This window comes from Clupea harengus, chromosome 13 (assembly GCF_900700415.2).
Source record: "Clupea harengus chromosome 13, Ch_v2.0.2, whole genome shotgun sequence".
Taxonomy (NCBI): Eukaryota; Metazoa; Chordata; class Actinopteri; order Clupeiformes; family Clupeidae; genus Clupea; species Clupea harengus.
Genome location: NC_045164.1, coordinates 12,502,918 through 12,516,620, shown reverse-complemented (window position 1 = coordinate 12,516,620; position 13,703 = coordinate 12,502,918). Strand labels below are relative to the sequence as shown.

The window sequence follows — 13,703 nt, the reverse complement described above, 5'->3', positions numbered from 1 at the left end:
CGTCATAGGCTTGCGTCCGAGATTGATTGAAAGAACGTAGCCTCAGTACCAATCAGCATTTTCAGGAAAAAAAATGTAATTGAATACAGAAAGATCTAGATTAGTCCTCACGTTTGTCAATTCTGCAGAGACAATAATATGCTAAATACTTCAAATCAAATGCTGGATCTGGAACTACACTAGACCATAGCCGTTTTGACTGTTTGAAGGCACAATTAGCTGTTTTTATGTTGTAAAGTTATACTAGTTGAAGAAGGTCCATGAAGTTTGGGTACATAATTAGCCAATTAGTCTGTTTGTGCTGAGATACACATTTTCCCAATTGATCGTCTAGTACCAGGTTATGCTTTATAGGCTACTCATAATTGTTATTAGTTTGTGATAGTAGCAGCAACCATGATAGCTAAAGGCCAGTTGACCTCTACAGAAGCAGTTGAAGTTGTGGTGGCGGTAATAGCAGTTAATGCCTGGTAATAGGAGTTGTGGCGATATTACTGACATTTCCAGTTCTCCTTACCACTAGATGGTGTTCATCCTCCTTTTTAAGACCAGCCATAGACCGCCGTAGAGGGACCTGCACTGCAGGGGGCACAGTCGTCATTTGAGGGTAACCATCTCCCGTCTGTCTGAACAGGCTGGCAGCACAACCTCTTGACTTTAATCATAGTGTACACACTGTACAAATGATCAGCATTACATTTCCCTACAATAGCCATTCTGTCACTGTCACATGCTCTTGCAATTTAGGTTACCTGTGTATTTTCCTGCACATTGTCCTCTGAGAGTAGCCTAACTAGTGAGCAGAGCCAAATTCCTTATATGTGTAAACATACTTAGGCAATAAAGCTGATTCTGATTCTGAGGCTAAGCACTATAGAACTGTTTGCCTGGTCACATTTAGGGTTCAAGACTAAGGTTATCTTCTTTGACTGATTGGCAGACTCGCTGACCTATGCCTGCAGTATAGTTCACAACTGGTTGTAAGGAACACAAAGGCTGTTCAATTAAGTCAGACTTTCAAAGATGTTTAAACACAAGTTCATGAAGAGATTAGGCCTACTGTTAGCACTGCTTAACATGTCTTACTTTGCCTTGCCTTTGCCAGCGTGAAGCTGCTTTGTGTGATGTTTTTGAGGTAGTTTATTATATTATATTTGGGGTAGGTTTCTATTTGACAGCAGGTCTAAATCCAATGCTAGTATCTCTCAGCAGCCCCATGTCTTTCTCAGTCTTACCCTGGGACTGAGAGAAAGCTGCTGTGTCTGTTCTGTCTGGCACTCTGTGCTGCGGCCCCACAGCTGGGCTGCTCCACACCTGGTGTGAAGCCTCATCACTGGCATGTCTCTGGACAAGTCTGAGCAGCTCCAGTGTGCCGTTCCTCTCCAAGTTTTTGCATCAGCAGGGAGTGTCTGTCACTCTGTCCGTCTGCCAGGCAGGCCCGGAGCCGTGGGGGAGCATGAAGATCAGAGTCAGCCCAACAGAGAAAACACTGCCTTGTTCTTCATTTGATTTAGTGATCTCATTCAATAAAGGTTATGACTCATTGCCTCAAAGTCAGGGTAATTATATGGTTTAATATCAGCGTATTTACATAGTTTGGGATGAAATATCCTAACTGATCCCGAGAAGATAAGCAATGCTGCCATTAAAGCAAGGTTAATGGCAAGGTCATTTAAAAAGTGAATTAAGGTGCCACCTTACTTACACCAGATGAGATTAGAGAAAAGATGTTAAGGGATACTGTAGTGGAATGGGAGATAGCAAGATAACCAAATGATAACAAAGATAGCCAGATTACAAAATGATAACAAAGATAAGATAACTAAATGATAGCTAGTTTGGGATAGGTTTCAGCACTGTGGCGCAAGCTTATTTGAGTGACCGTCTCATGGTTGTGAACCGATGCCACAGCAAATACAACCTTATATATTCCTAAATGTAATGGTAAATATCATATAGCTTTGTGTCATGAAAGTCAAGGCCATATGGGGTATTCAAGATGAGTGATTTTACAGATTATGTAAGGCCCAATGTTGAGAAGCATGATAGGGTCATTCAAAACTTAATCTGAATTCATAAATCATAATGTATATCAAGTTATACATTCAGCAAACAACAAAGACTATCTGAATAATCAGTGAAACAACAGTCCCTTGTACACATGTTTCCCCTTTACAGTTCTAGCAGTGTGTGTGGGTGTGTGTGTGTGTGTGTGTGTGTGTGTGTGTGTGTGTGTGTGTGTGTGTGAATATTTGTACAGAATGTGTAATGATATTGAGCCGCAGAGACAGTGTGTCCAGCAGTTCATCCAGCCAGCCTGCTGTTTACCCCAGATTCAGCTGCCAACACTGATGTCTGGTGTTGGCTGAACCATGAACCTTGTGTGAGTGTCTGTGTCTGTGTCTGTGTCTGTGTGTGTGTGTGTGTGTGTGTGTGTGTGTGTGTGTGTGTGTGTGTGTCTTTGTGTGTGTGTGCAGCGCTCCCAGCTCCTCCACACACAATAAGCTCATTAGGAGGAGATTGTGTACGAAATACATGTCTGTGCGTCTCTTTTTCACTCGACACACAATGCCAGGCCTGTTGCTGCCTCTTGACTATGGGGGGAACTGGGCATGACGAGTCCAGTGTAAAATCTTAGGTGAGCACACAGACATCTTGACCCATGGAGGCATTAGACCTCCTCTGTAATGAAAGTCGTCTTGTGTAAATACATGATTGGTGTTGTTTATTTGTCTGAGAAATATTAGAATATATTTAGGCGAGGTATACAGGAATCTATTCTTTGTTAATCTTTGATGGGGAATGCCCGGTTAGTGGCAGCGTCACAAGGCCGTTCCACTGACACATATGAATCAACAGGGTAAAGCGATGGGAATTTTGTTGACTCCAGTCATGAAAGGGCTTTTGTTGGATTTTTCTTCAACCTTATATAAGGTCGGTCTACTGTTCACGCAGGTTAAATGCCCAGCTGCACCCTCCCTTATGGCAAAAATGAAACTAGTGCATAAAATGTTATTAGAGAAACACAATTCTGCTCAGTCTGAACAATCTGAAGAATTCAAGTTCACATCAAAACACCACTGGACCGTTGTCACGGAAACATTACACTTTATTGAAGGCCAATAATAATGATAAGAATAAGAATACAAAATAACTACTTAGAAATAACTTAAACACTATCTAAAATTGTTATTAGTCTTGGTCTCGCATGACCTCCTTGGGTCATTAATTTCACCATCTTTGCTTTGATTGGACAGGAAGTGGTTTGTTGTGCTCAACTGAGACCCTCATCTCATCTCTTGTTCATCTACAGAAGTATGGGGGAAACCAATTTGTGGGGTGGCTCTCCAACACCAGAACCGGACACAGCTGAAATACATACTTTTTTCCCCGGTATATCTGTGACAGGTTTAGTCGTTTAACTTCAAACTTGTGTCGTATAAGGGTCCCATGATGGCTGTGGCAGGTTTTTGCCAGCATGTGTGAAACCGCCGACAGGGTGAGCTTACTGTTACCTTTATGTTGGGCAGTGTCAATTCCATTTCTCCAGGGACTGTACACACCAGTGGAGCCACAGGACAGGAACACAATTCTCAAGTGGTCACCTACATCAGCTTATCACCCTCCCACATATAGAAAGTCCATTACACAAACATCTCAGATTAGGCCACACATATATTCTCCTGTCACCTCCTTCTTCTGTCTTAGTATTTATGTCAGTTACCAGGCAACCCAAGTCCATTTAAGAAGTGCATGTATGTTGGTGTGTGTGGTTGTGTGCGTGTGAGTGTGCGTGTGCGTGTGCGTGTGCGTGCGTGTGTGTGTAGGAGACTATAAAGGATGTTTGGAGAATGGAGGGGGTGTTGGTGTTGGTGGTCAGGTAGGAGAGGATATTATTATCCCTCAGTGAAGTGTTGTGTTATTCTTTTCTCTCTCACTCTCTCCTTCTCTCTTTAAGAAAGAGGACACTTGAAGCTGTGTGTTGGTGCCTCGGGCCGTAGCCCCCTCCGCAGGGCTGCGTCAGGGGCCTCTCTCTCACACCTCCAGGAGGCCTTGCGGCCCCTCTGCTCCCTGAGGGGGGTCTGGCTGGAGCCGGCAGATGGGTTTGTTACACATGGGGCAGACACTACGGATCTCCAGCCACTTTACCAAGCACCTGAGAGATGGAGGGAGAGAAAGAGAGAATAGAGACAGAGAGAGTGAGAGAGAGAAACATGTTGACAGGGAAAATGAAAAGGGAGAGAGAGAGAGAAAGAGAGAGAGAGAGAGAGCAAGGGAGATGGTGATAACAGAGAGAGAAAGGGCAGATGGAGAGAGAGAGAGGGACAAACCAGGCAAGACAGACAAAGAGAGAGGGAGGAGGAAAAAGAAAGAAAATGGATATAAATGGAGATAAATTAAAGCTTTATGCTATGCTAAAAAAGTCAGGTCAAGATATCTGTGTCACCAGTCAGTGTATGCATATGTATAAGATGATGGACACAGCATGAAATGGTTGTACTGTTGTACTAAAGTGGTGTATGTTGGTGAAAGATCTTTATGATCAGTTTCTGAGGTAGTCTGATGTGTAATCGTGCTGTTGGTTAGTGGTGGCCAGAGTCTGGTTCCATGTAAAGGTGAGTGGACACAGGTTGGTGCGGTTTTCTAACCCATAAAAATACACTTAGATTCATCTAGGTCCCTGAAACCACACAACATCCATTGCTCTGTAATAAGATGCCTTTGTCTCCCAGTCTCCCTCAGTTTCTCCTGTTGTTGTCAGTCTGTTGGTCTGTGGTAGCCATGTAGCTAGCTCTCCTTGTGATGGCAGGGAGTTTTGCATTCTCATATAATTACATCTACTTTTGTCTGTTTGTTTTGTAGCTGTAGGTGCTTGGTAGACTGCTGACATTTAGGTGATTGTTACAGATTCGTACAAACACGCAAAACCTGCACTTGCAGGGAAGGCAGAGCTAGCATATAAAAAAAACTAATTTATAGGTAACCATAAATAAACCATGGATGAACCATTACGCATATTACTGATTGAGCTGAGCCAGTAGGAATGAGAATGGTGACGTGTGAATTTACTGGATAAAAGAAATATAAAAAGTGCAGAGAGAATAACACAGGGACAAAGAGAGAGATAGAGGTACTAAGGCCATGGAGAGGCCATGAATGTCTTACTTTTTATGAAAAGCGTGAGAACAGAAACACACTCCAAGCTCATCTCGACTCCTGAATTCCTCCAAACACACTGCACAGGTCTGCTGTAAGACAAACACACACACACACACAGTGCAAAAGAGTAGAAATGTTAATCCAATGGAATGAAAGCCTTTTGATTTTACCAATGAATCACACTCACTTTGTTGTGTCTTTGTAATGGCCACTTTGTTCTAGTGGTTCCATTTGTTTGTGGAAAATGTTCTCTTCTATCTTTTAAAACATGTTAAAGCACGAGGCTCCCTTGCATCACAGACCTATCTGAGCCAGTGGCCAAATGCGTTCAGACGTGTCTACATTTTTTTTGCAACTTTTTCAAGATTACAGTTGTACATGAAGGGACTGAACTTACTCCAAGAAGACTCAGTTTCTTGCTCGCTCCTTTCAGCACCACCTATAGAAAGAATAAAAACACTCAATCAGTCTGCCTTGATGATGTTTAAACAATATTTTTATATACAAGTCATTTACTTACCTCATTGTATCCATATTGTTCTCTTGTGCCTTGTCGCCTCAACCTGTTAAGTATAAATAAGCCCTTTTGTATATATATATATATATATACGTATACTATATCAATATTATGTTGCTCTGAAAGTGTAACTCCATTTCATTCACTAGTGCACCACATCACTGCATGTCTATCTTTGCACATCAGGAAGAAGAGGTCTTACTTCACAGCGAAGTGGTCATTTCAGAAACAACATGAGTACCACAAGTGAGTTACAGTAAAAGTAGATTTTAAAAAGTGAAACCAGTGTCCCGGTGCTGGTTCTTCGCAGGTGACAAGAGCGAGCATCCCACCTGAACAGGTAGCAGCAGAAGATCATGCTGAGCAGGAAGATGAAGAGGCCGATTCCCAGGATGATGACGTAGACATTCAGGGGGAGGTGGTAGATCTCTTCAGAGGTCATCTTGCAGAACGGGTCGATAATTTGCAGTCCTGGGCCACACACACATCCTGCAGACAAAAACAACCGAGATTTTTTTTTTAAAGAAAGAAAGAAAGAAAAAAAAAGAAAACTAAGGCGCACAAATGCAAACAAACACGGCCACGGAGAGAGAAAAAGGTCACTCAACCCTTACTCATTGAGTGAGTCATGAGTGATTGGCGGTGGACATGAAACGACAGGCATGTCATTAACTAAGCTGACGTTATACGGAGGAACACTGGGCTGGATCATGGAGGAACGGAACGCACAGTGGGCCACTCGGGGATGCAAATGCCTGATTGTCATCACCATAAATCAACATGCGGCAGACTGGGTGCCCAGGGGACTTGGTTATGGCTGAGAGCTGATGGACTGCATGTGCTGGTGGATAAGAAAGGAGCTGTGATGTAAATATGTCTGCCTCTGTTTTCCGTCAGTGTGTCTTCACTGCATAGAGTGTGTGTGTGTGTGTGTGTGTGTGTGTTGTGTGTTGTGTGTGTTGTGTGTTGTGTGTGAGTGGTTGTGTGTGTGTGTGTATGTGCGTGTGTGTGTGTTGTGTGGTTTTGTGTGTGTTGTGTGTGTGTGTCTTCGTGTGTGATTGTGTGTATTGTGTGTGGTTTTGTGTGTGTTGTGTGTGTGTGTGTGTGTGTGTGTGGAGGGTGTGTGTGTGTGAGTACCAAGATGGCATCTAAGTGGGAGAGATCAGGCCCGGATCCATTCCAGAGTCACCTGAAATACGGAATGTGTGTGTGCGCGCACACGTCCGTGTGTGTGTGTGTGTGTGTGTGGGTGTGTGTGTGTGTGTGTGTGTGTGTGTGTGTATGTGTTTGTCTGCATGTCTCCTACAGCCCATGCATGCATGTTGCATATTTGCTATTCAGTGTATCCCCATGTTCCTCATATCGGCGCAACACTGCACTCATTGTCTGGCTGTTACAATCTGCCTTATGTAAGAAAGTGGAAAAGTATGTGTTTGTGGCAGGGAGCCGGTGAGGGGAAGACCCTTTGCTTTGCCACTACCAAGTTATTTCTCACAGACAAAAAGGTAGCATTTCTGCCTTCTTGAATGTGCTTAGGTCAAAGTAATAAACACAATCTTTCCTCCTGAGAGCTCCATGTATTTTAACAGAACTTTTAGTGCTGGTTAAAACAAAAACACAACTTTGTGACCTACATTTCTGCCCTCACATGCACTCCACTCGGCTAAGTGCCTGTGAGCTCGTAATATTTTATTTATGCTCTTTATGGCGATTTGTGTTCATCCAGACACTCTATGCATAGGTCCTGACTCCATTTAAGGCACTTAACTATGTGACCACACCACATACGATAACCTATATACACGCAGATTAACATATTCCCTGCATAATCTGCTTACTTCCAATCAGGGTAGCACAACACTACGAGTATGAAAATGTGGTGAAGGCATATAAACATTTACACTGTGCTCTTTTTTGTTGCAAATATCAGGAAAGGTTTGTTTCTATCTGGCTATGAAATGCAAATGTATGTTTCTCAGCATGTTAGTCACCCTTCCCATCCAGAGTGCTCATCTCCCAACTCATCTGAGGCACTCAATTCTCATTCTCATGTTTCTCAATTCTCAACTGAACCAATTTGTTTTTGCAGTGAAGCAAAGCAAAGCAGTATGGGTAAACACCAGCCAATATCAGATTAGATGCTGACTAACTCTGCCTGGCACCATCTTTATGTTTTTTCTGGCGTGTGGTGTTCTATCAAGGTTCAACAGGCACATCTGCTGGCGCATTTGGGGGAGGGGGATGTTATAGCTGTTCCCTCTGAGTGAGTCATCAGCCTGTCTTTTAATAGGTGAGGTGGGTCCAGGCAATCTGTCTTTTGCAAAAGTCCTCTCCCCTAATCTCTAATCTCCCTGCAGAGAGTGGTGATATCCCAATGGCACGTTCCTAAAGCATCATCATAATGCATAACACCGCACCGTAAATCATCCCTGGCAGCCGGCGCTCGGCCTTAGGCTTCTCAGCTCTGCTTATCCCGCGCACATACATACATACATCACCCTGCTCTGGGTATCTGTGCAGTGCTGCCCCATACACCCGGAGAGAGAGCTCAGGCCAGACCTTTATAATACAAACAAACAGTATGGTGCACTGAAGCACCAGCTACAACCAACAATGGCTCGCCATCTGTTGCATGGCAATGGGAGATTACTGCTCCACTGGGCAGATTGTGAAGCCATGGCTGAGGCTGAAGCTCATTCATCACACCAAAGTTATATACTTACTTGGATATGTTAGTTAGAAAACGCCAAACCACTTCAGATGTGACAAGTACAAATGTCGTCCCTCATACATTTTGTTTAGAGGAAAAAAGAATGTCAAATCCCTATATGTTTTTGTTCTGATAGGAGACATCGAAGATTTTCCAGTTTCTTACCCAGCAACAGACATCTCCTCCTGTCGACCAGTAGCGTCACATTGTGAAGGCCACAGGTCCTGTGCGCGGGTATCATGCTTTCACAGACACCACTGAGGTTGGCACCAGGAGCGGTCGCCTCGGCCAAGCTGCGGCGTGCACCAGTGCCACGCGAATGCAGACAAACTGGGGCCGTCAGTTTGCCTTTGTGTCGGGCAACAATAACACTGAACGGCCTCGTTGTCACATGGCTTCTCTGAGCACGTGCAGGGGCATTCAGCACTGTTACAATTCACTCCACACTGTGTTTTTTCAGGCGTTTGCACTGAGTACGAGCAGAGCATCCAGCCCATGGGAGCATGTTGCATTCTGGGAAACGGCTGTTTCTAAAAAGATTTGGAATGTTGCCATTGTCTACAACTAAAAACAGAGTATGCTGTCAGTCCAGCTCGTGTTGAGAAACTCTTGGGTTACATATTGGTCACAAGTTTTATGGTGAGTGTCAGGTTAACTAAAGCAGACCCGAGGCGATGTGCAACAGGTTTTGTTGGAGCGCTTGTTGACAGCAGGATGCTCCAACCTAAGAGCCCGAGGCTCGTCAACAACCTGAAAAACCACTCAGGCTCACGTCCATTTCCATATTCTACAATACCAGTGCCTGGGTGGAGGGCAGAGTCTGGCACGATACTGATCTGATAGAGTACATTCATTCATTGTTACAGTACTTGTATGGTTTACTGGCTGTGCTTTTCAGTTGTTGTTTTTCCCAGTCGCTTTGGTACACTTCTCAGAACAGAATTGTTCACCCTCCACACCCTCCACTTGTGAATAATTATGCACAATTGTGAGCTAGTTCTTACATCATCAATTGCTGATGTCATGTTGGTCAAAATGTATTACACTGGTTCTCTGTTGGATAGTCTTACCCCCAAACATATCTAGGCATTAATTCATTGCATGAGCCATTATGTAAAAGTGATGAACCAGTTGTCATAATCTGTCGAGGATATGTTATACATTCCTATTAGACTTTTTGGTAAATGTCTCCTGAATTGATGAACTGCTGTCAGGTGAATCTTGACTTCTACTTGAAAGGGAATGTGTGAAGCTTTAGACCCACCAGTGATCAACCTGTTAACTAGCTCAGACCCACCAGTGATCAACCTGTTAACTAGCTCAGACCAACCAGTGATCAACCTGTTAACTAGCTCAGACCCACCAGTGATCAACCTGTTAACTAGCTCAGGGGTGCATCTCATTAGCCTTCAACTGGCAAGCACATATAGCACAACACAGTGGTACTATTTCTGACAACGCAAGAAATAAGAAATGAACAGGGTCAATAGCCAGGAAGAAGAAGAGGAGAAAGGCTGTGTGGTGGAAGAAGAGGAAGAGGAGGAAGGCTGTGTGGTGGAAGAAGAGGAAGAGGAAGAGGAGGAGGAGGAGTAAGGCTGTGTGGTGGAAGAGGAGGAAGGCTGTGTGGTGGAAGAGGAGGAAGAGGAGGAGGAGTACGGCTGTGTGGTGGAGGAAGAGGAAGAGAAGTAAGGCTGTGTTGTGGAAGGGTAAGATGGCAAAACAGAGGAAGAGGTAGAAGTGATGTATGTACCATTCTGCCTAAGGGTTAACCTTTCTCCATGGCCTCCATGTTTCCTATGTTTACATATCCAAATTTGTATTTTGTCCTTTGTGCTATGTAGTGCTGTAAAAGTCTTGGCTTTCTTTTCTGAGTCACACAGCCTTGTGCATTATCAATTGTAATCAAAACCTTAGCAATAGTTTACATAAGAAAATACTTACATAGTACACTGTTATATTCACAACATGGCGAAGCATTTCAACTAACTTTTTTTGTAAACAATGACACATCTTCGCTGACATAAATGTTTATTTTTGAGACATAAACTAAACATTTTTAGCAAGTTACGGGCTTTTGCATGTAATCCATTGTGCAGTGCTGTTTGTAAGGATTCCACTCACTAGAAATGCACTTACTGTTTGGCAAATGTTAATGATGATTTGAGAAATGTACAAAAGCGACTGAGAAAAACTGTCAGTGTACTTAGCTCTTACTTTTCAACTGCATGATTTACTAAGTTTAAACTGGAGCGGTTTAACTAGAGGGGAATTCTGTTTGCTCTGACTAAGAGATGTGAGTTTAGCTGGGAAAAAGACCTTCCAGACATTTCTGTGTAGTAAAGAAGGACATATTTTGAATAACCAAATAAGATGGGTAGTTAGTCCAATAGTTCTAAAGCTGGTCTGTCCAGGCATACTCAGTCCAATTTGCATGAGACTTTTGTTCAGTAAAAATAGTCAGGGTAAGAAATGTGTGAAATAACATCCTGTTCGCTGACAGAGAAAGGAAGAGAAAGGCTCTTCCAAGACTCCAAATAAAATGGAAGACAAATCAGGACAGTGCTGTAAAAATTGGACTGTATCATGACAACAGTGCAAACATTCAGAAGTGGAACAAGTGCGTTAAGAAAGGGAGAAAGAGAGAAAGAGGAAACACATATAGCGAATAGAGTCACAGTGAAAGACACAGAGGGACAAAAATATATACAGACAGACAGACAGACTGATCTATCGATTGATCTAGGGAGAAAGAGAGAGAGGCTGGTCAGGTCAGTGTTCCCTGCATAGAGATGAAGAGCCTGTGATGGTGGCACAGTCTGGCATGTCCCCACCATCTGCCCCTCTGTGTTGGGGAGATCAGGAGCTTTGCCAGCCCCATGTTGCTCCATGGGGGGAAGGAAGGACCATTTTGGGGACACAATGGAGGTTGACCCCAGAGGTCAAACATAGCTGGACACAGTGTGCTGCTCAATTGGCCCAATGAAAGCTGAGTGACACTGGGGAACAATGAGTCTCTCCAATTCAGCCACTGGAGAACAAGTTCAGGTCAGAGAGGTAATACTGACTGGCTTTGCCTGGAGGGGGGAAGGTTTCTGTGTGCGTGTGTGTGTGTGTGGGGGGTGTGTGTGTGTGTGTGTGTGTGTGTGTGTGTGTGTGGGTGGGTGTGTGTGTGTGTGTGTGTGTGTGTGTGTGTGTGTGTGTGTGTGTGTGTGTGTGTGTGTGTGTGTGTGTGTGTGTGTGTTTGAGGTTTGGGTGAGGGAGGGGGCAGTTGTAATCTTAGGAGGATGTTAGTGAATCATTGATAGACAGTCCAGGAGAAGACTGCAGACTCTGTGAATAACACATGCATCGCACAGACGAGTTCAGGGCTGGAATGGAGAAAGCAAGTAGGCACACACACACACACACACACACACACTCAGTGTCTCAGCCTGCACTTGGATTGATACATAGAGGAGAGTGTAGAAACAGCCCTGCACACACAAACACACACATACTCACCGGCACACCACACGACCGGGTGCATGAAACAGGAACCCCTGGTGATCACCACCAAGTCCAGGGGGGGTGGGGGTGGGGGTGGGGTGGCAACACCAAGAGTCCCAAAAGAGCGTGATGAAGTGTGGATGAGCTCGTCTGAGGGGGTCCCTCTCTCCTCTCTTATTCACCCAGAACCACAAATCCTTCCAAGTCCAAGTTCAGACAGTAGAGGCAACTTTCCAGCTTCAGGTTCTAGGTTAGATATGAGCACTTCAGCCTGAAATCTGGGCTTAATTCTCAAGTGCATCAGACCACAGGCCCTGGCCTCTGCTGGGCATGCCAGTTCTTCCCCACTAGTTGCCCTCCACTCCTCTCCTCCAAAAGAAACATTTACACGGATGAGTCACTCATTGTTGGGAACTGGTGTCAACATTGCCACTCTGAACCACAAGGCATCAACACATGCTCACGTTTCTCAGAGAGAGCTGAATACGAAAATAAGGTGAACCAATACTCAGCATTGTTTTGACTTTGTCCTCTTTTGTGTTTTGCGTTGTACTTCTGAGGGGGAAAAAAGGGGGGGGGGGGGAATGATAATCAAAACATAGATGTAGGTGGTCTTGGAGTCGTGAGTCAGACTTGAGTAACACCGAGGAGCTCCACACAGTCGTTTTTCGACGTCACGACAAAATGACAACAGTGTTTGCTAATAGAGATTACCTTCTGATCCTTTGCCTTTAGAGGAAATCACAGTTTCAGTCATCCAGAGAGACCACAATGACAAAGTCAGTTCTCCAAATCTTCCAGGGTCATAACGAGTCTTTTTCCAAGAACGTTCGGCTGTTTTGCTTTGTCTACCTTCAAAACAGAGTCACAAGCCTTCCCCCCTCCTCCCTGCACGGTTTCTATCCTCCACCTCCTTCTTCTTTCCTCCTTTTCTCTCTCTCTCTCTCTCTGCGTCTCTCCCTCTGTTCCTCTCTCTCTAGCCCAGGAAAAGCCGTTTCCACGTATGCCACTGTCTTTCCTTCCTTACTTCCTTTCTCTTCCCTCTCCCTGTGTCTCTCCTTCTCTCTCCCCCTCTCTCTCTCCTAGTGCTCACGGTAGAAATCCTGACCTTGTTTGCCAGCGCTGGAAAACAAAAGGAGTGAGGGGATGGCACACCGCGGCGAGATGACGGCAGCAGGCTGTGAACACTGGGCAGCCCCCTCTCAAGCTGTGGCTGGCATTGTGCTGCCTGCTCTGCCTGCTCTGCCTGCTCTACACCATCTGTTCCGGCTCCTAACAGCACCACAGCGCTGAGTTAGAGACAGAGAGGGGGGGAAAAAACAGCAGAGTGACAGCGGCAGACGATACAAAAACAAAAGGGACCCACCCTTTCAGACACAGCTCCAGGTCTCCTTTACTTCCTCTCCTCTCTCCCGTGCTTGTCTCTCCTCTCTCTCCCTCTCTCTGTCTGTCTGTTTATGTGTGTGTGTGTGTCTGCCTCAGTCAGCTGTGCCCTGGCTCTGTGTAATGGTGCCGAGTGTTTTCTCCAGCCAGCTCTGGGCTCGCACAGGCTCCTGTTCAGTTTGTACACAGATCCCTGCTCATGTGATTCGCTGCCTGCATCGTGGCTCTCTCCTTTCCCCCGCCCCTTCTTTCCCTCTCTCCCTTCCTCTCTCCTCCTCCTACTCCCTCCCTCCCTACCTCTCTCTTTCCCTCTCGCTGTCTCCCTCCCCCAGCATCCAGCTGCAGGCTGTTAGGAGGTGACAGTGGCAGTAAGGCAAGCAGGCAAGCAGAGCCCAATCAGCCCTACTTTTCCTGGTGCACTGTGACAGCCCGTGTGTGACAGCCAGG

The 13,703-nt window shown here is 45.0% G+C and overlaps 1 protein-coding gene across 3 annotated transcripts; it reads right to left on the bottom strand.

The window, feature by feature from the left end:
- Positions 1–3,091: 3,091 nt before the first annotated feature.
- si:dkey-51a16.9 (RING finger protein 122) lies at positions 3,092–13,490 on the bottom strand. Of its 3 annotated transcripts, XM_012840471.3 has the most exons (7): positions 12,588–13,490; positions 11,889–12,428; positions 6,010–6,166; positions 5,681–5,723; positions 5,558–5,599; positions 5,167–5,249; positions 3,092–4,156 (listed from the first exon to the last, which is right to left on the bottom strand). In XM_012840471.3, exons 2-7 carry the CDS (start codon positions 11,911–11,913, stop codon positions 4,036–4,038), a joined length of 471 nt encoding a protein of 156 aa, XP_012695925.1. In that variant the 5' UTR covers positions 11,914–12,428; positions 12,588–13,490; the 3' UTR covers positions 3,092–4,035. The 3 variants fall into 3 exon arrangements, with proteins under 3 accessions (XP_012695925.1, XP_012695924.1, XP_012695926.1); XM_012840470.3 differs by lacking the exon at positions 11,889–12,428; XM_012840472.3 differs by lacking the exon at positions 11,889–12,428 and having other exon boundaries at positions 13,240–13,486.
- Between the last annotated feature and the right edge of the window lie 213 nt (positions 13,491–13,703).